This window comes from Taurulus bubalis (genome assembly GCF_910589615.1).
Source record: "Taurulus bubalis genome assembly, chromosome: 17".
Classification (NCBI taxonomy): domain Eukaryota; kingdom Metazoa; phylum Chordata; class Actinopteri; order Perciformes; family Cottidae; genus Taurulus; species Taurulus bubalis.
The window spans coordinates 16,182,295-16,206,280 of NC_136605.1; the positions used below are offsets into that span (position 1 = coordinate 16,182,295).

At 39.2% G+C, this 23,986-nt stretch overlaps 2 protein-coding genes across 2 annotated transcripts in view; one reads left to right on the plus strand and one right to left on the minus strand.

Moving 5' to 3' along the window:
• Positions 1-9,961: 9,961 nt before the first annotated feature.
• On the minus strand, positions 9,962-17,004 carry LOC306749554 (adhesion G protein-coupled receptor E3-like; the record flags this gene model as incomplete). The annotated part of the gene is made up of 18 exons (XM_079232871.1): positions 9,962-10,454; positions 11,120-11,185; positions 11,343-11,502; positions 11,712-11,803; positions 11,943-12,009; positions 12,097-12,338; positions 12,467-12,670; positions 12,884-13,096; positions 13,180-13,355; positions 13,803-13,916; positions 14,006-14,168; positions 14,299-14,328; positions 14,589-14,669; positions 14,944-14,981; positions 15,085-15,231; positions 15,321-15,467; positions 15,618-15,761; positions 16,989-17,004. 18 exons carry the CDS (start codon positions 17,002-17,004, stop codon positions 10,413-10,415), a joined length of 2,142 nt encoding a protein of 713 aa, XP_079088997.1. The 3' UTR covers positions 9,962-10,412.
• A 4,019-nt stretch (positions 17,005-21,023) lies between these two features.
• Positions 21,024-23,986, plus strand: part of gtf2f1 (general transcription factor IIF, polypeptide 1) — an 8,061-nt gene continuing 5,098 nt past the window's right edge. Inside the window, exons 1-8 of the mRNA XM_079232545.1 lie at positions 21,024-21,098; positions 21,393-21,439; positions 21,829-21,901; positions 22,041-22,234; positions 22,598-22,768; positions 23,034-23,242; positions 23,346-23,496; positions 23,608-23,666. Coding sequence (XP_079088671.1) covers positions 21,087-21,098; positions 21,393-21,439; positions 21,829-21,901; positions 22,041-22,234; positions 22,598-22,768; positions 23,034-23,242; positions 23,346-23,496; positions 23,608-23,666 — 916 coding nt within the window. The 5' untranslated portion in view covers positions 21,024-21,086. The remainder of the gene's footprint in view (positions 21,099-21,392; positions 21,440-21,828; positions 21,902-22,040; positions 22,235-22,597; positions 22,769-23,033; positions 23,243-23,345; positions 23,497-23,607; positions 23,667-23,986) is intronic.

Sequence of the window (23,986 nt, forward strand, 5' to 3'; positions counted from 1 at the left end):
CATCCACTGCTAACGTCGCAGGCTCAGCAGCGCGGGGCGGGAGAGGGTGACTGAAAGAGTGAGAGAGAGAGAGAGAGAGAGAGAGAGAGAGAGAGAGAGAGAGAGAGAGAGAGAGAGAGAGAGAGAGAGAGGAGAGGGATGCACAGACCTCTGCTGTAATATGGTTGAACTGCAGTGGGCATCTGCCTCTACAGCTGGCTTCTTTTCCAGTGAAGTGAATACCTGCAGATACTCTTACTTTCATTGAGGACGGTGAGGTTAAATATAGCAGAAGCCATTATTGATATAATATTAAATACATAATTTAGAATTATTAGAGGGCATGCTCTTATACTGCACAAGACCAAGATTCAACAGACGTTAAAGACAAAAAGACAGACGAACAAGTACAACGACCAGCCTTCTTTATTGGTAATTATAGTAAGAGAAATGAACAGATGCTGTTGTAAAAAGTGAAAAGAGGAGGGAGGGAGTGAGGGAGGAAGGAAGGGAGGAAGGGAGAAAGCAGGATTTTGCACCATGATTTAAACAGTTCTTGGCAGATTCAGTTACATCATCACAAATAATGTATTAATGTTGATGTTATTGATGTTGTAAGCACATTGTAATGATTTGGGGACAATGATGAATTTCTGGAGGTATTGCTCCGAGCTCATAATATATTTAGGTGTGCATCGAGAAGATCGGAGCCCATTCTATTGTCAGCTCCTATATTTCTCCTCCCTGTCCCCTCTTTATTTTTTTCCTCTATGACCATATGCATTTGAAGCTGAAAGAAGGATGAAAGTGTGAGGGGGGGATCCAGCTGTGCCAATCCAGAGCTTGGACTGAGAAGGCCTTGCTGATGTTCTGTGTGTGTGTGCGTGCGTGCGTGTGTGTGTGTGTGTGTGTGTGTGTGTGTGTGTGTGTGTGTGTGTGTGTGTGTGTGTGTGTGGGCAGGAAGGTTGATTCTGCCTGTTTCACATGGAGGAATATGTTGAAGGTGTGATCATACTCAATTAACACTCTTCCCCTCCTCATTTCTCACTCTCTTTTCTTGTCTCCTCGTCTTTCTCACTCACAAAAGCAAGCGCACACAGACACATGCAAACACACGTGTATGCTACAGCTCATTAACTCGCTTTCTCTCCCATCTCTGCTTTTTTTTTCTCCGTCAGTGGAGGACTATTAGCTCCAGAGACTGATGCGGCACTGAGACTCTCATTAATATTTTCTCATTATCAGTGCCTGTAATGTTAAGCAAGAGGACAAGGGCTTGTATTGGCATGATGCTTAACAAATGTGTTATCTATTTCTGCTGGAAGGATGTGTACTTGTGTGTTTTGAGCTAAGGCCGATGCTTTCACACACAATGGACAATACCAAGCAGAAATACAGCTGTGCCACTATACCAACAATACATAATGATGATGTATTGCATCAAAACTAACGTCTTACTGCAGAACCACATAATTGTTCCACCTTTATGGAAGGTACTGATGCAGCTACAATACTTGCCACAATAGATTGGAAGATAAAAACATGAACAGAAGGAAAAATTTGAGAGAGAAACGAGGGGAAGAGTGTTTCCTTATTCATTCTTTATTAGCCATGGCTGGAGGGTTTTGCTCCATCTTTACCTTTCTTATACAATTAATGGCCTAAAGCTAACTGGTTGATATGTGTGCAACAGTTGAGCTGGAGGAAAACAGAGACTGAGAACTGGATTGGAGGAGATAGCGAGAGACAAATCATGAATGTTGACAGCAAATTTTTTTTTACCTGATTTGGTTCCAGATGAAGAAAATTGTTGGGTCACAGAAACCAATAAGAATCCACCTGTCCACAAACGTCATAGGTCTCTAGTCAGAACAAGACTCGATGGTTTGTTGAGATACTCTAACTGCCGTTGGTCAAACAGAGGGCAGACTGATTAGTCAGGCGCTGTCATTAGTGGGCCAATATGAAGGTTGAAAGACAGCTCATATTTCATAAGCATCATTTTTGTGTGACCATGAATGTCAGCTTGCTGGTTGTCTTGCGGGACCCAAAGAGTCTGACCTGTCTGCATTTCATTACAGTCTCATCCAGCTGTCTAGTCATAAATAATGATTTCCTAACTTCACTCTCAAGTACAAAGACACTTTGATGCATGGGACTCTTTCTGACAGCCAAACAATTAATAGCTGCTCTTATATTCTGAAGTTACTGCCAGGGACTAATTTTGGATCTCTCTTTTGAGGGTAACTATTCGTGTGAAGATAAATCGGGTTGTCATCGTTTGGGAGCTATGACTTTGGATGCTCCATTATTGGATATCATTTCAGATACCTTCTTTCCAGCTGGGTGAATTCCTCTCTATAATTCCTATTTTAATTTCTTGAATATAAACCTTTCCTGGGAAACTGCACAGGAGCAACTTGTCAGCTCCATCTGCTTATGTGTTTCCTCCTCTTAAAGTCTTAAAGTCCAGCCTTTTTATAGCCAAAAGCTTGTTTCTCTGTTTTTCATTTTTAAATGTATGGTTAATAATGTTTGTAAGGCCGTCAGCGGCAGGGAAGCTATTGTGGGTTGTTGTTGAACGTCTGTGGCTCTTGTGTTGTGTAGGCTGCTGTCTGGCTCAGTGTGACTGTCTGCTTTGCTGATGATAGAATGCTGACGTTGCAGATTTTTGCGAGACTTGACTGGCTGTATTGAAATGAGGTAGATCTATACTAATGGTATTTCTAGGTCAAACTAGGGGGCACCATCACAAAACCAAAACATATAAAACAGAAATTCTCCCTTTTGATGTGTAATTGTTTTAAAGGAAACCACAGAACAGATGACTTACCAAACAACAGAGAATTTGGTTTCAGTTGGACTCTACTTCAACAGCGTTGCTTTAATCCACCATCAAGCAAGGTATAGGTCAAGGTTTTCATGACTTTGTACTACTTAAAAAACACTTATCGCCACGTTTAATTGCTAAATTTGTTGAGCTGCTATTTTCAGAGGCCAATTACAGGACATAAATGTTCGTACCAGTCTCACTTTTAATCATATTTACCTTGGCGCTGAATAAATGAAACATCCCTTTCCGACAGTGCATCCAAACATTTCGAGGATTTGTTAGTCAACATTTTTTTCTTTGTCTTCCATTCAATATTATAATCCCAAACACGACAACGTATTAATGTGTGTGTGTGTGTGTGTGTGTGTGTGTGTGTGTGTGTGTTTTCCCTGTAATTGTGGTTGCTTCATGACAAATGGCTCATGAACTCACATACTATTGATTCTGCGTGTTAGAGTAACGAAGTGCTGATGATGTATTCAATGCACAAACATCAGAACCAGAACCATTTATTTTCCAGGTATGTTACGAATACGAGGAATTTGTCTTGGCGGGAGGTGCATACATAGACAAACAACAATCAACACAGTGCAGAAATAGAAACATATTACATTTACAGTAGAATATAAAATAATTGGCATACATGGCAGTGTTTCACACATTACAGCAGGTTGTCTTCACAGACAATAAAGATCATTAAGCCTGTCTTATAAATAGAGTCTTAGCTAGGTTCCTATGATTATAAAGATAATTACAGGCGTGAAACGACTGCTCTAAAAATCTGCTGGCAGGACTATGCGGTTAAGATGTAGGCGGCGCAGACAGAAAAGTAAAGAAATGTCAGCGCTGCTGCCTCAGTTCCACCCTTGGTCCTGCCACCTTTCTGGCACCCATTACTTTGGCTGACATCTACATCATTTGACAAACTCAGACACATACGGAGCGTAGTCGGTTCAGATTGCACGATTGTTTACTAGAAGAGGTATCTCAGCTGACTGGCCTCACGACTCAAGCGCTCCAAGTGTGTTTCCATAGCAACCAAGTATAGTATTGAGGAGAGGAGCAAAAGAGTGAGAGACACTGAAGCTAACCCTGAGCACTGTATTCTCTTGTTTTTCACTTCTGTCAGTTATTTCTTTTCGGAGGCGGCTGGAGCTTGAATGCCTCATCAGAGCCATGGCAGCATGATTGCCTGTTACATTTGTTGGCGACATTAAAAAATGTGTCCGGACATATATTTGTGCTTATGAAACTCTGTTTTCAAACCATTATCATTATTGCCTTTTACCGCTCCAGCTCAGCAAAGATGCACATATTATATATCAAATACTTCTGGTCTGTAGCGTGTTAGAAATGCTTTGACACCATTTGCCGCTCAAACCAGATCTGTTATGTCATCTCTCTTGTTTATATTGTTGTTGCTTTTATTGTTTGTTTTTACCATGTAAAGTGCCTTGAGTATCTTTTAAAGCACTATACAAATACAATGTATTATTATTATTATTATTAATAGTATTATTACTATTATTAACTGTGTTTTAAAAAAGCCTGAACAGACTACGGGAAAAAACAATATATACTGAGTTTTGTATTAAGGGAGAAAATTGTAATTTAGAGATATACAAAATTGAAGACCCATCTAATGCCTTGTTAAGTGGATGTATACATTTGGAGCATTAAAGCCAGAGGACTTAATGACCTGGTATTAGCGTTGTCATGCACCTTCCACAGTGATGGATTAGCTTGCCCACCTACCTACTGGATCAGAATTTATTTCTAAAAAACTGTATTTCCAGGATCATATCATAAAGCTAATTTGTACATTTCTCAGTTATCAGTTGAAAACTGCCAACATTTATGTTAAATAGACTCAGTGTTTAAGACACTCTGAACAAATATTGAGTGTGTGTTTAGAGTGTGAATGCTGGCTGTGGCATCAGTGGCCTCATGCCTGGTCAGAGCTGAGGGCATCGTCACTAGATTCAACTGGGATGCGATCAGCATTCAAGCAGACCGACAGCAGAGTTCCAGCTGATCCTTACGCGTTATTTAACAAGAATTCAAAAGCACAAAGTTTCTCTTCTAATTCACGCGCACGCATGCAAAACATATAATCACTCACACAACCCCAAATTATGAAAGAATAGTCTACTGTTTAAACACAGTTCAGGATCTCACACACACTGATGCGTTCCTTGTGCAAAAGTTACAGGTGTTCATTCTAAACTATGCAAACAAATGGCATCATAAACATTTGCATATTTGTATGATTAAACTTTTTTTTCTACGCAGTCTAGCTCCTGAGAAGGGTTCTGCTGTGGTGGTGAAAAACAAAAGGATATATTAACTTCCATTGCTCTGCTCTAATGTGTATTAATAAAACAACAGGGCAAAGTAAGCTTGCACTGCTTAATGAGTTTTCAGAGGTGTTGTTTAATGTGAGGGCGCTTACATTAATGCCGATGCAAGTTAATGCATGAAGCCATCAGCAGATAATAGCCACTATGTCAGTTACACCGTCAACAAGGAATCAGGTCACCAGGAACTCATTGAGGAACATTAGAAGCCTCTTACATCAGTACAATCAGTAAAATATGCTCCTTTGGTAACATCTAGTGGCCGTCATAGTAAACTACACCAACATCAGCTGTGTGTCTCAATGCGCAATTCTACAGTACATTAGATTTGACTCCCAAATTGAAGTAACTGATGCAGAGATAAGACCAGATGCTGCAGAAACACTGTTAATGACATCATTAGGCTGCATTCACACTGCAAGCCTTTTTCTTATTTTTTTTGTTTGAATGTGCATATTTTCATTTAATTGTGGCCAACATCAGATTCTCATGTGAACTGGTCACGGTTATGAACTGACCCACATGTGAAAAAGGCAATAACAAAGATGTCACAGACAGCACACTACGTCATAGGGAAGTAAACATTGGAGGGCACTCTGTTTTCATTGTTAAGTTGATGTGCAGTGGAAGCCAAGTAAGAGAGACAATTGTTTTTCACAAAAATAATTGTTGTTTTGTTGCAGAATGCTATTTGTTAAGGATACCCAATACATAATACAAAATACTATAAATACCCAAAAAATATGCTTGTCACATATGCACAAAATAATCAGATTTGGGCCACTTGTATCCTTATTTACCTTGTTTATGCAGCCTTAATAATGTTCCATAAATCTACCCAACATTTAAAACTGGGCCTCAATGCCTCTAATGACATACGTGATGTAACACAGACCTCTAAGCTAAGATAAGGCCAGGTTTTTCCTGAAACTGAAGTAGAGTAACATCACTACGCTGAGCGCTACCTGTATCGAAGCAGCCCTTGAGGTTACAAAGGAGTGGCTGGCACTGTTCAAATAACCTCCACTGATAAATTATGGTTATAATAAGCTTCCATAATCTGTGACCCCCAGTCACTCTGTTCTGGTTCTATTGGGCAAATGGTCAGTCGTCATTATTCTATTATGGAAGAGACTGAGAAGTGTCATAAAGGCTTTACAGCCACTGGTTATTTCCTATGATAACTCCTCTCCTTTGTCAGCAGTCTGTCCATGGGATTGATGGCAGAAACAATAACAGATATACAGGACGCAGGAAGTACCGTTCTATTGGGACGTGAAGGTATGATTCTAAAGGGAGACACCAAATATTCTAATTAAATGATGTCTTAAAACGATCAAACTGTTATTGCATTGCTTCCTAAGCGTCTACTATGTCATAAAAAGCACATAAAATGTCATTATATGTGATTAAATGCTACATCCTTGAGGCAGAAATATGGATTATACGACCACACCAAGCAAGCTAAAGCCAGTGTTCTTTCCACAGTATTTCTGAACTGTTTACACATAATGGGCCAACCAAATGTGTGCATATTAATGTGATCTTTAACAATGTACAAGTTTCTTACTTTAATGAAATTCTCATTTGCCACTCGATATCATCTACTGGCCGATTGTAATTCCATTGTCATTCCCTTACAGATTTACATTTAGTGGTCCGAACCTCTGCTGCAAACATTATTATGAGCAGAGATGTCAATCTTTGATTTGTTTTAATTTAAGAGAAGAGGCACAGAGGGCAAAGAGCAGCACAGAGATTCAGAACATCTCTGTTCTGTAATGCCTATATTGCATGCATGTCTGATTGAGACCTGTTTGATACAGGACACTGGGTTGATCCTTGCATGCCACCAATCTAAGATAAGGCATGCGTCTATTCTGAATCATATTGTGACGTAAATACAATTTAAATGAGAGATATGCTTGGCGTTGCCCGTGCCTTGAATTTGTCTTGTAAAGTTTGACACACCTCGAAGAGTCCCAGCTCTCATGTAAATACAGTGCGTATTGAAAGAGAACAAAACAACTGAGACATGAATGTTTTTACTTCGGAGAACGTTTGTTTTTTTAGACTGTGGGTGCAGTCAGCAGCATGTTTGTGGAAGCGCCCAGACTCAAGCAAATGAATCAGGTGGAGAGATAGTGACAAGTCTGCTCAGTGTTTTAGGACTTTCAATATTATGAGCCTCATTTTATACAAATAGTTTTGCGAGCCCTGATGTGTGTCACATTATTCTGTCCCGGTAATTTACTGCATGTCACAAGGACATAGTGTAGAAAAGACAAAAGCTGAAGCTTTCTAAAAGCTTCCAAATATTCACTGCATAACTTTTAAACTTGACAAATTCTTCATTTACATCTAAAACGTAGTTAGCAATTCAATACAAATCAATAAAGTCAACACAACATGAATTATTGCATTGTTCAGCTAAGGACACCCATACACGTGATGACAGTAATTAGATGAGGAGTACTTTAGCACTCACTGCTTGAGACTTTAAAACATTTTACGTTCAGTCCTTAGACAATGAAAATGTCGAGCTAGAACCAGATGTGACAAAGATTAATTCAAGGTGTAGACATTCATGTTTCAATATGTCACCTTTTGCATTCATTAAACGAGAATTCATGAATTATAACTACATGCAAAGGATTGTGTTCCAGCTCTCCCCTCTACTACATCAGTATTTCTCTTTGTTTCCCTCGTCTGTCTGTCCCTCAGGGATCAAAGGTGCATCTTTCTGTGGAAATAAATCATAACCAGAACAAACCAAATACTTAAAACATATGCAGTGTTTACACCTGTCTGTTGCTCACCCTTCTCACATACATGGTAGAATCAATTGGGGCTATGTCCCAATTAAATATTAGGGGTGTATAGTAGGGATTCAATTAAGTTAAATCTACATTCAAATTAAAATAACTTGGACGACTGCTTGAGATGATGTGTTGCCAGAGACTCACCAGATCTGTCTTTTCCACAAGAGCCATCTCATGTACTCCTCTCGCATCTGGAGTATACAAATCAATTCAAAACACTTCAATGCAATACAAAAATACACAGTGACTGCACACCAAATCAAAAAGCAATGCTACATCATCTACATAAAACACCATATCCACAGTTTCAACGATTGTAGGTCAGTATCATCTCATCTGTCTTGGATTAATTAAATGAAACCTTATCAGGAGGCAAGATGAATAATTATCTATCTGAAGAGTACATATGAAGGCATCATTCTCATTCCATAAAATTGAATTACACATCCCGTTCTGCAGAGGGGCACACTTACTTTTAATTGCATGCCATGGCACCACAATTAATAACCATATGCAGTCCAAGTTGTTGGGAGCCACAGAAACTGAATAAAGACATTATGTTGTGTGCCATCACGATTGTTTGACACACAGTCAGCAACAACTCTGTCTCCCCCAGTGCCAGTGGTTAATAAGATCGGCATCGTCTTTATGAAAGAAATAGATGAAAAGCCCCGGGTGCACCATGGTTCTGTTATGTTCATCACAAGAGCCTGCATGAAGGCAAACAGTTGCAATAATGAGGACTTTAGGGTTTTTCTATTATAGAGAGGTTTTTTTCTCTCAAGTAAACATCTTTCATACGAGGAGAATAACTAGTTACAGGGATGACAAGTAAACCTGAAAACAACAGATGATGGAACGAAACATAAGAATCTGTGTCCAGAAAACGTTGGCATTTATGGCAGCTTATATTTTGTCGAGTCATTATCCAGGTTACATTCTTTATTCTCGAAAAAAATCAACTAAATACCAAGCTAATGTTTCTACAAAGATTTGAAATAGTTTTGAAGGAAACATCCAAAGTCATCAGTGGGGAATCGGACCTGATGGCAGGTAAGAGTGACAGAAACAGCTCCTCTCACTGATGGTCCTGTTTTGCTTATGTGGGTCATATCGAGGCTTCAGTATTGAATTGAGAATATTTTATAACCAGTTCAACGTTTATTGCAATAACTTTAACGCATGAATGGCCAATTGCATCAAATGTGTAAATAATGTATATATAAATATGATATAATACTACAACTCCAACATTATATTTGGAATGTCTTATTTTTGACAAGCTTGTGAGCTTCCGGCTGTCTAGTATAGGCTTTACTGGTATGTTTCGGCGCTCTCAACAGCCATCACTCAGCCAGGATAAATGAGAAAGTACAGCAGTTCATTAGTACATTAGGTTGTTGTTGTTGTTGTTGTTTGTTAAATGTCTGAATATTTTTACTGATACACTAATTGTCCCAAGTTTTTGTCTGTGTTATCTGTCATTTAGGTGGTAATGTTTGTCTTTGTATTACCCTTGTATTTAAAAAATAGTCTTATCAAGTCATTTAAACCCATCTATCCTGTCTGGGAAGATATGAGGTGTGAACACACTGGGTTCATGTCAGTAAACAACTGGGGAAACTCAGAGACAACAACAGTTTATTATAGACTCAAAACAAAATAACCCACAATAGTCAAAGCACTTCATATATACAGATGAGTTCACAACATACTATGTATATGTCATGCAAGAGCCATCTAGGGACTGATTCATGGTCGACACACAGAGCTTACATTTGTGAAAATGCCCTGTCTTGAAAACCTTTGGACGACCCACCAGATCTTGGTATATTGATATTATGACATGACATATTGAACATGGAGCTACCCACTTGTACTAGTTACCCAGCAGGCAACTTTCCTTTACTCTGATTTTAGCAAGCGAAAGGATGGATCTGACACATTGCTCTGGCATGTCACAAACACGTAATGCAGAGGCCAGTGGCTGTCATTATGTTTTACCAGCCGTTGTATTCATAAGCTATGCGCATAATTATGCACGTACGTTTCCAGATGTCAACCAAGGTGGCATATGGAACGAAACACAAAAAACCTGAATCGAACAAGGAAATAATTGCAACATTGATTACATCATTTATTCCCGGTTTTGTGAAACTTTTTTTTTTTTGTCTCCACAAGTGAACATCATTCATACCAGAAAATGACGCGGTAAAGAATAGTAGAAACAGATGAGGTACACATACACACACACACATATACATTTTATGACTTGTCATCCCCAACCAAAACAACAATGACAACAATAAAATAATAATATAATGACTAATGGTTCAAAGTGGATACGGCTTGCATGTCTCCTCGCTGTCGTACGTCTCTTTTTGGGGATGTTCATTCTATCACCATTAGCCTGTCTGCTCTTCAGCCTTCAGCCAGGTCCTCGGAGACTGATGGAGCATCTTTCTGTAGAAACACATTTTCCTATTTCTTTTCTTTTCATCAAAATAAGGCTCATGCAACATTACACAAATTGCAATTCCAGCAAGACATTTGAAAGAATGCTTGGTAGCACTTATAAAGTATGAAAACCCAATCATAAAACGCATAATAGTCAATCTTATTAATCAAGAATAAAACATTTAGTGTTCATGTTGGAACAATGCTTTATAAATGATGAATTAAGTGTTTACTCATGCTTAACTAATGCTAAATAGCGTGTAGTTATTATAAAATGCAACCGAATGCTTTCTACAGATCAGTGAAACATGAGACTTTTTGAATAGAGCCTTGTATTCAACATATATTCCCTTATGCATTCATATGGGGAATTGGGAATATGGGAATATTGTTTTTCCTGATCCGATGCGAGGTCCCAGGTTGAGGTTTACAGACTGTAAAGCCCTCTGAGGCAAATTTGTAATTTGTGATTTTGGGCTATACAAATAAATTGAATTGAATTGAATATGCAGGTACACCCTGGATGTTGTTTTGTCTGTTCAGTTTACTATTTTGTGTACTTGTGGCTCTTATTAACATGAAAAATGATTCGCTGAAATGAAAGCGAACATTGCACTATTACTAAAGTGGTTCCTGGTATCATGCGTTGTTCTTTTGTTATTCAAACTCACCACGGATCCACTTTCTTTGGGCTTATTGAAAGAACAGGTCAGCCATTTCACGTATTCATCTCTGACCTATAAAATAAGATGAAATACAACTCCTTCAGATGTACAGTATATGTTAACACGACCAAAAAGAAAGATGGCTGTTTTAAAATGCTATCATTGCTTATAGAAGACCTCTGTGAATGGAAACATATCAGAAACAGTAATCAATGCATAAAGAATCTACCTCCTTGTTGAGCAGACAGTGGACGATGAAGAGGAAGGTGCCCTGCTGGGAGTTAAGAATTATGAAGAGGACCTGGAAGAAAACGTTTGACTGGTACAGGCCCAGAATCCAGGTACAGCCCAGTATGACAAACTGGGCCAGGATCTTGAACACAATAACCCTGTAAACAATGATAATGTAATGAGTATAATCATAGAATGACCACTGAGTATAATATTTGTAGCACTTTGATTGAGTTGACACTATCAGTTTGCAAAACATATATAACTATGTGTATATAAGTTTAATATCAAATGATGTACCTGCATAAAACTATGAAATTCCTCAGATTTTTCATTTCAATCTAAAGATAATCTGAATCACCCATACCTGGTGTCTTTGGATTCAGAAGCACCACTTTTCATGTTGACCAGTGTGGGTCTCAGACTCCATAGAGTGGCACAGAACAATACCCAATTCAGCTTAGAGGGAGAAAAAAATACAGACACAGAAAGTGAGCTTATATAGAGCAGCATATTGCCAATAAATAATTAAAAACAGTTGTTTATACACAGCTGGTAAAGACTTCCTGGCCTACCACCAGTTTTGCAATATACTCACTCCAAGGATAGCAATCACAGGGCCTGTTAAAGCCCAGTTGAAATTGCGATGTCTGGAGAGCCAGCACCTGCAAAAGGAATCAGACAATCATTTCAATCTAGATGCAGAGATAAAGGAGAACATGATTGGATGTCTTCCTGTTTGTCTTACTCACGCCTCTGCTTCAGTAGCACCATATCCGTCAGAATATACCAGCGCAGAAATACCCACAATCACAAATGGACTGCCGTAGCCAATGAGGTAGAGAAGGGGCCTTGGGAGGCCATCTCTCTGGATGACCTGCACCTTAGTCAGTCTCCGGACCAACAGGTAGAGCTGGAGCGCCTCCAGCAGCATCCACACAAAACTTGCTATAACTAAGAAATGGAGGAGCCCCGCTATGACGGTGCAGGCCAGCTGTGGACACACAGATGTATCTTAAAAACAAAAGCATGCTCCAGGAAATAGCCTCAGCCACGAATGGTTCAGTTGAGTCACATGTAATACTTTTGGGAGAGAGACCCCATGAGGGTCTTGCTGTGTACCTCTTGTTCAACATATTCATCATTCCACAGCAGCAGCAGATGGGAAAAAAAGAGGCTGAGGCAGAGGTGAAGACGGGCTGTGTTGTTGATCTTGGGGTTCCAGCTACACAGGAGGAAGGTGAAGATGGCCAAAGCAAGGAAGAATAGTCCGATGATCACACACATTCGGTTGAGCCACTCTAGGAAAGGATTCTCTGGTGGAGGCTGAGAAGACACATGCAAACACACACTGTGATCAACGTGGCCATGTGTGTAGGAGCTTGTATTAGCAAATGCACACACACATACACACACACGTACACACACACACACACACGCACACACGTACACACACACACACACACACACACACACACACACACACACACACACACACACACACACACACACACACACACATACACACATCTGTAATACCTCCCCAATCTGCATGATGAGGGCAAACGTGGACAGATGGGAGCAGCTGCACACTGTGTAGTTTTCATTGGTGAATGCAACCCAACAGCCCTCGACTGACCAACGCATGGTTTTGGTCTTTTCACCTCCTGTTTCCATTCCTTCTCCCATTCCTGTCTCCTTTGTTTTGTCCTCCCAGTACACACAGGTCACCATACCAGATGCAGGTACTATCTGATGAAAGATTTTCAGATATGCTGAACGATAGCAAGCCTTATTTTATCTCAGACGGTATGGATAGATACATTGGGCAGCACCTTCTTATGTTGGATGGTAAAGTTGACCGGCTCAGTGAGGTTGGTGTTGTTCATTGCTGGTAAGATTGCAGTGATGACATCAGAGTACATCTCTGTCTTGTTCTCAGTTTCAAAGTACTGATGACTGAGGAGACTCTCCATCCCATTTAATGTCATGAAGGCAGCTGCTGCAGAACCTAGAAATGTCCAAACAGTGGGTTTGCATGTGTTAGCCCATTTCAAATAAATAACATTAATGCCTGTCATATTCCACCTTAGGGGCCGTTCACACCAGACGCGACTCTCAAAAACGCGTCGCTAGCAAAACCACTGTTTCCCTATAGAACGGTGCGCCTTTAATGCGCGCTTTTTTAAATTATCGCCCGGTTGCGCACGCAGACCCGCTCCACAGGCGCACCGGGCTGTTTTTTGTTTTTTGGCTGGTGCGTTTTTGCCAAGGCGTTTTTGAAGCGGCTGCGCTTTTAAAAGTCGCGTCTGGTGTGAACGGCCCCTTACTGTGTTTTCAGTTAGTCAAAATATACTTGTTTTTTTCAGTTCCTCTACTTTTTGAAGGTCATCTTTCAAATGAATCTGGTAATCTTGGTAATTGCCATCATCTTTTTCATTATGAGCCTTTTTCTCACCGTTGTTATTTTTGGCCATCCCTTCCAGGTTGATCTGCATGGTGTTTCCCTTGGCTGAGAGCATAGAGCACTCTGTATTGTTGCCTCCAGGTCTGATAGTTTCAAGACTTAAATCTAACACACAGATCAGTCATCAGATTTGATTATCCACCCAGTACGTATACAGCAAATGTCTGCAGTGAACTAAGATGAACATGTCTTACCCACTGTTGAACTCTTCACAGTTCTCTTGGTTTGGTTCTGACCGGGCTGCACTATAGTAGACACTAAACGGTCTGAGATGCCCAGGATCACACTGCCGGTGTCCCCGTCTCCTTCGCTACTCACCTTGATTAACCCGGCACGTGGTCCAACGCCTGACACTTCCTGCAAGAATTTGAATATTAAACGTATAAAAACTGTCCTGCCTGATGATGCAAACACAGAGTAGGATTAAAGCATCATCAAACAACTGCACAGTAGCAGTGGCATGGGTCATTTATGGAATAACAAGTACCATAGTTGCTGAGAAGCTGTTTGCCACAGTCTGCAGAGAAAGCACACAGAAGACAAAGAGGGAAAGAATTATGTAAATGCAGTTGCAGTGTCATCCACACATAATGTGCATCAAACTTCAGACCATCCAACCATGTACAATGGCAGGGTTAAAGAAATGTTGCATTCATAATCATTGATTTTAGGACTAATAACATAACTGTATAGATCAATATTGCAGGAAGTGATCTATCATGGAAATATATGTTTAAGAGAACTTGAGAGGATCAGCGCTCCGTGTTTTCTACTCACTGCTTCTGGTAAGATTATGCCCTTATTGTCTTTCAGTTGTTGGTCCATGTAGTCAAGAAAAGCTCTCTCCTTTGTCTGACCCTGCAGCAAATACACAAACATAACCTTGTCTTTAATGTGGGAAGCTGAGTGTAGTGTTTAAATATAATAATATATTTTGCCAAATATGTAAACATCTGTGCGGCATGAAATATCGCAACATTGTCACCTCTTCCTACTCACATTACTAGCAACAGATTGTATTGAGCATTCACAATTTAGATTAGATTCTAACAAACGCTTCAAACACTTTTGTGTAGTTAGAATATAAAATACAAAACTTCCTTGAGAGTGCCACGTTGCTGGGGATATTTACCTCTGGGGGTTTTATCTCATCTAAAATGCTCTGAATACCTGTTGAGTCAGTGCAGAAGAAAAGGAGAAAAAAATTGGGCAGATCAGGAGATGGTAGTGTACTTTATGTACTAGAGTATAAGCAATTGTATCATAAGCTCACTTTGACAAAATGTGGTGCCAACGATCCAAAAGACTCCAGTTGAAGGGAAGAATCCATCCGGACAGGAGCAAAAGAAGGTCCCCGGTACATTAGTGCACACAGTTAGTTTACCACATATACCAGGTGTCTCACTGCACTCATCTATGTCTGTAAAGAGAGAGAAAACACACTGTTAAACACATAATAGTCAAACATATGGGAGCAAAATCACACTAATCGTGGACAAGTGCACTCACCTGTGCATGGGTTATGAATGCTGGCTATCACACCTTGGTTGTTTAGCCGATAACCAAGGAAGCAGGTGCAGATGTAAGATCCGATTGAGTTTGTGCAGTTGGCATCAGGACCACAGATGGTGGCATATATGTCACACTCGTCAACATCTGCCAAATACATGACACACAAATGAAACAATAAACCAGACAGCTTTGTGTGTGGCTCTTCACTTCTGTTAGAAATTACAAGTGAGTTGCAGTTTTCCATCTGCTCTTAGTTGCTGAAAAGCCTCTTGAATCGGAAATCAATCTAAATACCAATACAGATGTTGGTCTCGCTGGGCTCCTGGTCCGGTTCAGTCGGTGCGTATCCCGGCTGACATGTACAGATATAAGTTCCTGGTGTGTTGGTGCAAACTGATTCAGGGCCACAGACGGTGGAGTTGAAACACTCATCAATATCTGAGGAAGGAACACAGTTGGCATGAAATTGTGAAAACACCAAAACAAATAGAAAAGAGTGATTTTACGTCAAAATAAATGCGCTGTTGTAGGGGTTTAACAAAAATGCAAATCTCAAATAATGTTTGAATATGAACCATGCTTTTCTTGTTCTTGAATGAGAGCCACTGTAGATGCATTGTGACACTAAATGCTATTGAGGTGAACATTGCAGTCTTGCCTTGCAATACATTACTTTACATGATCTTGCTTTGTTGGTGGTATATTTTGACAAACGTTCTGACTATGTAACATTTATAACTGCATCTGTTAATAGCTTAGAGAACACGAGAAAAGGTCCGGTGATGTGGAACAGTGCTGTAAACAGACCTTGGCAAACAGGAGTTGCGTCGGGTACAAGGTGGTATCCTATGTGGCATTCACATACATAACTTCCTACGTTGTTTAGACAGTCCCCATTATCGCCACAGACATTGTCAAGACACTCGTTAATATCTATGAAGGAAAAAAAAAACACATGTATATCAGCCTGAACCTAATAATCAATATCATCACAGCTCAAGATTGCCAGTGAGACATTTTTTAAACGGTACCTGTGCATTTGTTGGATACCCCAGGTGGTAATGCTGGATCTGTTCCATGGTATCCATCCAGACAGGTACAGTAGTAGGATCCAATGGTGTTGTTACATGTGGCGTAGGGATTACAAATTGTTGGAGTCCTCTTGCACTCATCTATGTCTGCCAAGAGATGTTACAGACAACTGTTTAATTTAAGCTGCGGTATGTTCACAACATGAAATGAATGAGACATAATGGTGTGATGAAATAAATGAATGCGGGAAAAAAGTTGATTACGGTGAATATATGTATATATCCAACTGGGATTTACTACAGTTCAGATGAAGTACATTTACGTACCAATACAACCATATGAATCTGGAGTGGGTGTGTGTTCTGGGATCATTTCATACCCAGAAACACAAACACAGCCTCCAGTTAAATGACACCTAGCAAGGGGTCCACAGGAGTCTGGCTTACACTCAGAATGGTCTAAAGAGAGGCAAAGCATACGCACAGAAACAAACAGACAAACAATATTCCTCGTGAAAAGATAGACGGATCTCTTTAACTGCAGTTAGCAGCATATCATTTAGTGGGACATGAACTAAAATATACACTAAAGTTAGAATATGGCAAAAGATGTGCGTGAGTAACAAGTCCTTACAGGTTGGATAACCCATATTGCTACGAGGGTGATTTGATGGTTTGTATATGTAGAATCCTCCAGGACAGAGGACCACGGCCATTGTAATACCATATGTGTTGCACCCTGCATAACCATGTGCATATGCAGTGCTCATTTGCGCCGTTTCCGATTCAGTTGTTGGATAACGAAAGGAACCATAGATGGATACAGGGAATCCGCCACGAGGGCCTCCATGGCAGTTTGGCATAATCCTGTCTCCACCAATCCCCGTGAAGCGCCACCACTCCTTGATAAGATGTGTATCACTATTTGGATAGCCAAGAAAGGAAGTTGACATAAATAAGTAATTGCGCCATGTGTCACTTATGTTCGTGTATCCATCACAAGAACCTGTGTGCAACAGAAAATAGTGCATATGTCAATAATAATGAAAATATATCAACAATAACAACACAATCTGGATCGGATATTTGCAAGTGAAAATCATTCTAACCAGGAGGAAAAACACAATGGCCGAGGATAAAGAAGGAACCTAAAAAGCACAAAGAAGAAGAGTTATTGTTTTTATACCTTCTAAATAAGTGGTGCTGATGATATTGATGACAAGACGTATTTATAAACCTAAATTCTAACAGCATTTGTTACAACAATATACTCCCAAAAAAAATCTGTATTCTTTTGCAAAGGCAAGTTTATTAGTATCTCACATTTCAACAACAAGGCGATTCAAAGTGCTTCACATAAAACTGTTAAAAGCATCCAAACATAATGCAGAAGAAAACACAATTTAAAAAGTATTAAGAACATTCATTAAAACATTAAAAAAAACTGTCAAAAAGCCACACAAAAAAATAGAATAAAAGTTGCAGTGCAGTTTAAGAAATAAAATGCAGTAGTGAGATGCAGAAATGTATTAATATCCTTGAATCCGGTTCAATTAAAGGCAACAGCAAACAGAAAAGTCTTCAGTGTGGATTTAAAGGAGCTGAGGGTCTCAGCAGACCTGCAGCTTTCAGGGACCTTGTTCCAGATAAGTGGAGCAGAAATTATTTTTTTTCATAATATTGCTGCATTTGGTTAAAAAAAATAAAAAAGCATATGTACATTCATTGTCTGTCACTCTGGAGGCAGATATGAATCCAGATGCAGTTATATCAATAATTGTGCCACCTTAGCAGGGTTATTCTAGGTGAAAAGATTTTTAATTTATTGTAGTAATTCATTGTCACACATCATCAACTAAATGAAACATGAATTAACTCACCCAGGAGCAGTGAAAAGGCACAGAAGTTCATCATGACAGGTCAGACTCCACACAACATCAATCACCGTGGTTTAAGCTCTGTATACATACATTTTGGTCATTTACACAGCATCCAAAAACTGTTTTCACAAGGTTTGGCACCGATGCAAAAACGAATGCAAATGTGTTTACGTGGGATGGAAAAGCTTAAGTGTAACACAGCTTAAGACGCGAAGAGGGAACCGAGGTCTGAGAGGCAGACTGCAATACATGGACATTTATACAATTCCCCATCTGCTGAGTAGGAAGAGGATCACACACTAAAAAGTATTAAGATCATCTTCTAGTTAGTGGTATATGTTTTTGTATTACATTTGAATTATTATGTGTTGCTGTGGTGGTTGTATTATTATATGTTTGCCTTGCATCATGATCATTAAGAGGTTTACCTGTTATTCATATTTAATTTATGTTTGTAGTAAGACAAAGGTTGTAATTGAGCTTAAATGGCTTTTTGTCTATCATAAAGTAAATGTGGGTTAATTCTGTTGGAAAGTAATGCTTTTGACTAAATATGCATAGCTTGGATATTTGTCTTGGGTATTTAAATGTAAGCCATGCCCAGTGAGGCATTAACATCAGATGCAGTCTATATTGTTCCTTTGCACTCAAAATCACCATTTCTGGGTGGGTGTAAAATATGTCTGAACATTTATAAATGAATAGTTTACAGAGTGAAACAGCTCAGAAGAGAGAGTGTGTGCTTCCCCTATTATACCAATTTGTCTTGTAAAACAGTAGTAGTAATGCAGCTAGGCTGTATGTAAATAACTAACAAATCCCTGCAAATACAAATGTAAAAACATAGACTGATCATTTGTTTTAAGGCATCAGCTATGTTTTGTGTGCTTTTGTTAACTGAAATTGTAAATATACTGCATTGAGATCAAGGTTGATATACAAAAAAAAAGGAATGAGATTAAAGAAATCATTTCTTGACAACATTCTTTAGAAAAGATCAATGGTGTCTATCATCATGTCATTTTTGTAATGTATTTATTATGTCCAGAATGGACTGATTCATTAAGTTAAATTTGATCTTATTAATGCTCCCATTTATTGTACTCTGTTTATTGTTAAATGTTTATGGTTAAATGTTTAATGTTATGCACCTCCCGCCAGGACAAATTCCTTGTATGTGAAAACATACATGGCAATAAATGGTTCTGATTCTGATTCTGATTCTGATCTACAGGATATTACCAAAAGACTAAGAAGGAAATCTGACAAAATATTGAAAATAATACATTTAAAACTATATCTCCCTGCTCATTGTAATGCAAAGATATGAACAGATATGTCTTAACTTATATCAAATCACAGAAAGATTGAAGTGATTCACAACAATTTGAAAAGGATGTATATTTTGAGAATTTAATAATCTACACTGTTTTCAAATGCCCTCTATGCCGTGAAATGTGTTCCAACAATCCTGTCTATAATATCTGTGTACAAACCTAAAGGTGCACAAAATAAAATGAACACGACTGTCTCTTTCAGTTGTTTAATACTTTGTATTCACGTATTTGTCATTACCTTGATACTAGGTGCATTTGACCTGTATATTTAGAATCATGAGTGCCCATTGCCCCCCTGTGGTAGAACTGTAGAACTGCAGTTTTCTAAACAACAACATCCGTGTTGGTATTAACTGTTAATAATGACTTGTTTTAATGACAGTTGTGGGGACTGGGGACCAGTTTAACCTGCTGGAGATTGCTTTTTAATTTATGTCAAGGCATACCTAATAATAAAGATATTGTTTCTAATTATTATTATTTTTAGAGATATCAATACGTTTTTTTATGTGTAGAACTAACTTCCATAAACTTCCGTATGCATACAAATAACAAAACAACCGGAAAGATAACGCAGACACAACACACTCAAATGCGATTTAAAGCTTCCGGTATATACATTTCAAAATAAAATCACCACTCAGGAATTCAAAATCGAAATACATTTAATAATTATGAAATGGGTTTGTTAATTGCTCTATAAATGTAACAATTATATTATATTTCCCATGTGGCATAGTAAAGCTAACTTGAACGCATGGGCTTCTCAAAGAAAGGAGGATGCTGATTTACTAGGAACCAGTATTCATCGTCCGTGTTTCCTCACCGCTATTTATAGAAACGGACTAATTTCAGTTGTAGTACGCGCAACGGTAAATCAGATGCATTTAATTTCTGTTAGCGTTAAATGTCTAAATACATGTCTGTATTTGCGTGTCCCTAAATGTTACACTAACGCTGAAGCCGGAGAATCTTAGTCACAGGTTTTACTCGACACAGGCTGCAACTACAACTGTTTTTAAGCCTGTTGCTACGGTCTGTGTTAGCATCCGGTGCTAATGGTACAACAATCTGGAGAGTAAATACTGGTTAATGTAAGATGTTACCAAGTTGTATGTTGCGTTTTCTGACTGCTGTATTGTTGATATACTTTTAGTATTATTAATTAAACGGTAGATAACCCTCATGGAAACAGGGCGGTGTTAACTTAACGGTGTTAACAATGTGCTGCTACAGTGGATTCAGTTTAACTGCCCAATGTCGATACGAGCATTGCAACACGTTTGTGTTCCTAAAAAAACTAAGCTCCGTCAACACTACGAGCAGCCGGCTTGGATACATTTCCACTTGCCGACCACTCAGTGATGAATTGGCGCTCCGTCCACGATGCTTTTCATTCAACATTGAACGTGGTTTAGCCTATTATTAACATAACTCTTCTTCTTTTCATAGTGTAACGCCACCCAAATAGCTTGAAGCGAGTGTGTATGTGTTGGTAAAACCACGGAGACAACCATGACTTCCCTGGTAGGTTTTAACTCGTTACTCTCAACTACAAAACACAAAACCTTACTTGTATACTTATGATAAGTTAACTGTAAGGTCAACTGTAACTGCATATATTCTTCACATGTCACGTAGACAGCATATATATATATATATATATATATATATATATATATATATATATATTTATTATTATTATTATTATTATTATTATTGATCTCAGCTTAAAAGAGGGTGGTTGTCTTTTACGCATGGAATAAAGTGCTGAGACAGAAGTCACACAAAATAAATCCTTTTAATCTGTTTGTCTTATAGGGGAGCAGCAGTTCCTCAGCCACAGAATACACAGTACGAGTCCCCAAGTGAGTGACATGGACTGACGTGGAAATATCCACACAAGTGTCCGGACAAGCCTAGTCACGTTTCTGTTCTGGCAATTACTGTGCACGGAGTTTGTGTACCCTTTTTAAAACAGGACATTCAGAGCTATTTATTTATGTTTTGCAGACATTTGTGTAAAACATGTAGATGAAATGATTGTATGTGTACATACTGACCTTTGTGATAGTCCTTTCTGTTGATCTGGCTACATTACAAAAAAATATTGATTTATTGGACTACATTGTTGTGTTTATGCTGTTGGTGTTTATCGCCATTCAATTATGTTTCATCTGGCGACTATTCTTGTGACCTTTTTAATAGGAATAAGCAGCTAAAGTTAATTTTTTTTTCCGATTGATCTGTCCCATAGAAACACCAACAAGAAGTACAACCTCATGGCTTTCAATTCAGGAGACCGAGTCAACTGTTCAACCTGGACACAGGTGGGCTTCATGTCAGTGGTGCAGCAGAGAGTCCGCTCTGAGAGACAAATGACAAGCAGCGTGATTACCCTAAAACAATCTGAAGTCTAAGATGAGATCTTTCAGTTTCACATTTCTTAACTTCTCTCTCCCTTCCCAGGCTCGTATGGAAAGAGACATGAGTGGCCGGCGGATATATGGGGACGAAGAGGCGGCGGATGGCGCGGCTGGCAGTGAGTTTGGCAAAAAGCAGCGCGAGGAAGCGCGCCGGAAGAAGTATGGTATCGTCAAACGGGAGTTCAAAGTGGAGGATCAGCCCTGGATTCTCAAGGTCAATGGCAAGGCCGGCAAGAGGTGGGGAGAAAGACACTACTTTAACGTCTTATTCACTGTCATTCAACCAACATATCTCTTTTTAAAACTGGTTAAGTTAGGAGGGAGCACAAACATATTTATGACATAACTGACATGTATGAGTTATTATTTACACCAAACTCTCAGCCAGCTATTTTAAATCTGTAAAGGGGTTTAAAAAGAAAAGATACAAGTTGCAAAGTTTTAAAAGCTCTTGAGTGACTAAAGTTTGTTCTTTGTAATTTTAAAATCACTTCACAATGCCTACATTTGTAAAAAAAAAGAAAAGAGGATTTAAAATATTCTTCATGGGGATCTCTACTGTTTGTATTACAGCTATTCTCTTACTCTGTCTGTGTACAGGTTCAAAGGTATAAAGAAAGGCGGTGTTACAGAAAATGCATCCTACTACATCTTTACCCAGTGTCCTGATGGAGCCTTTGAGGCCTTCCCTGTCCACGGCTGGTACAACTTTACACATCTGGCCAAGCACCGAACCCTCACTGCTGAGGAGGCTGAGGAGGAGTGGGGCAGGTGTGAATGGGGATGAACGGGGGGGGGGGGGGCAGCCGTTTGTTGTAAAAATATGTGTGTGTGTGTATATATATATATATATATATATATATATATATATATATATATATATATATATATATATATATATATACACACACACACACACACACACACACACACACACACACACACACACACACACACACACACGTACAAGTATGGTTTACCCAACTGGTGCAGGGGTGTCAAACACTTAATATTAGACATTCTCCTCATTTTACAGAAGAAACAAGGTGGTGAATCACTTCAGCATCATGCTTCAGAGACGTTTCCGGGAGCAGGAGCGTGGTGGTGATGATGATGATGATGAGAATGACAAGTCAGGGAAGAAGAAAAAGAAGGGGGGTGGCAGAGGGGGCGATCTGCGCATTACTGACCTGGAGGAAGACTTGGAGATGAGCAGCGATGACAGCGACAGCAGTATGGGGGACGGTAAGAAGAAAGAAACAGGATTGTTGACTAACATGAGTCCACATTTTCATTCCCTCTGTCATCATGGGATTTTCCTTTTTCCACCCACCTTTTCATCGGACAGATGGAGAGGGTAAGTCAAAGGCGAAGAAAGTCACGGGGAAAGGAAAAGGAAAGAAGAAGAAGAGAAAGAGCAGCGACAAAGAGGCCTTGGAGGACAGCGATGACGGTGACGCCGAGGGTCTAGAGGTGGATTACATGTCGGATGAAAGCAGGTCAGATCGAAGACTTTCACACGAAGACTCCCTCTTTGTGTGCACTATACAAATGTTTTCGTTGGCTCTGATTCTTCTTTTACTAGCATGTAATTCTGTTTCCCAAAACAGTTCAGACGAAGAGCTAGGAAAGACAGGAAAGATCAGCAAAGGAGAGGATCATCCCAAAGGTCAGGTCTTCTGCTGATGAACATTACTGATCCATTCATCATTAATTATTGAAAAGACACTGATGATTTTCTGCATGTGTTATACACAAAATGAAACGTAGAGCATGATCACAGGGCTAAAAGTTTGACTGGAAGAGGAGTGGTGGGAATGTCTAGGCACCTTTCGATTCCGAGGGCTACGAGGCGATTATAACACAATTATGGGTTCATCTTGAATTTTAATATACATGATTAATAACCTTATTTAACTTTTACTTTTATTAATTCAATATTCGTAACAAAATGAAGAGATGTGTCAACTGGAGGGTTACATTTACAAA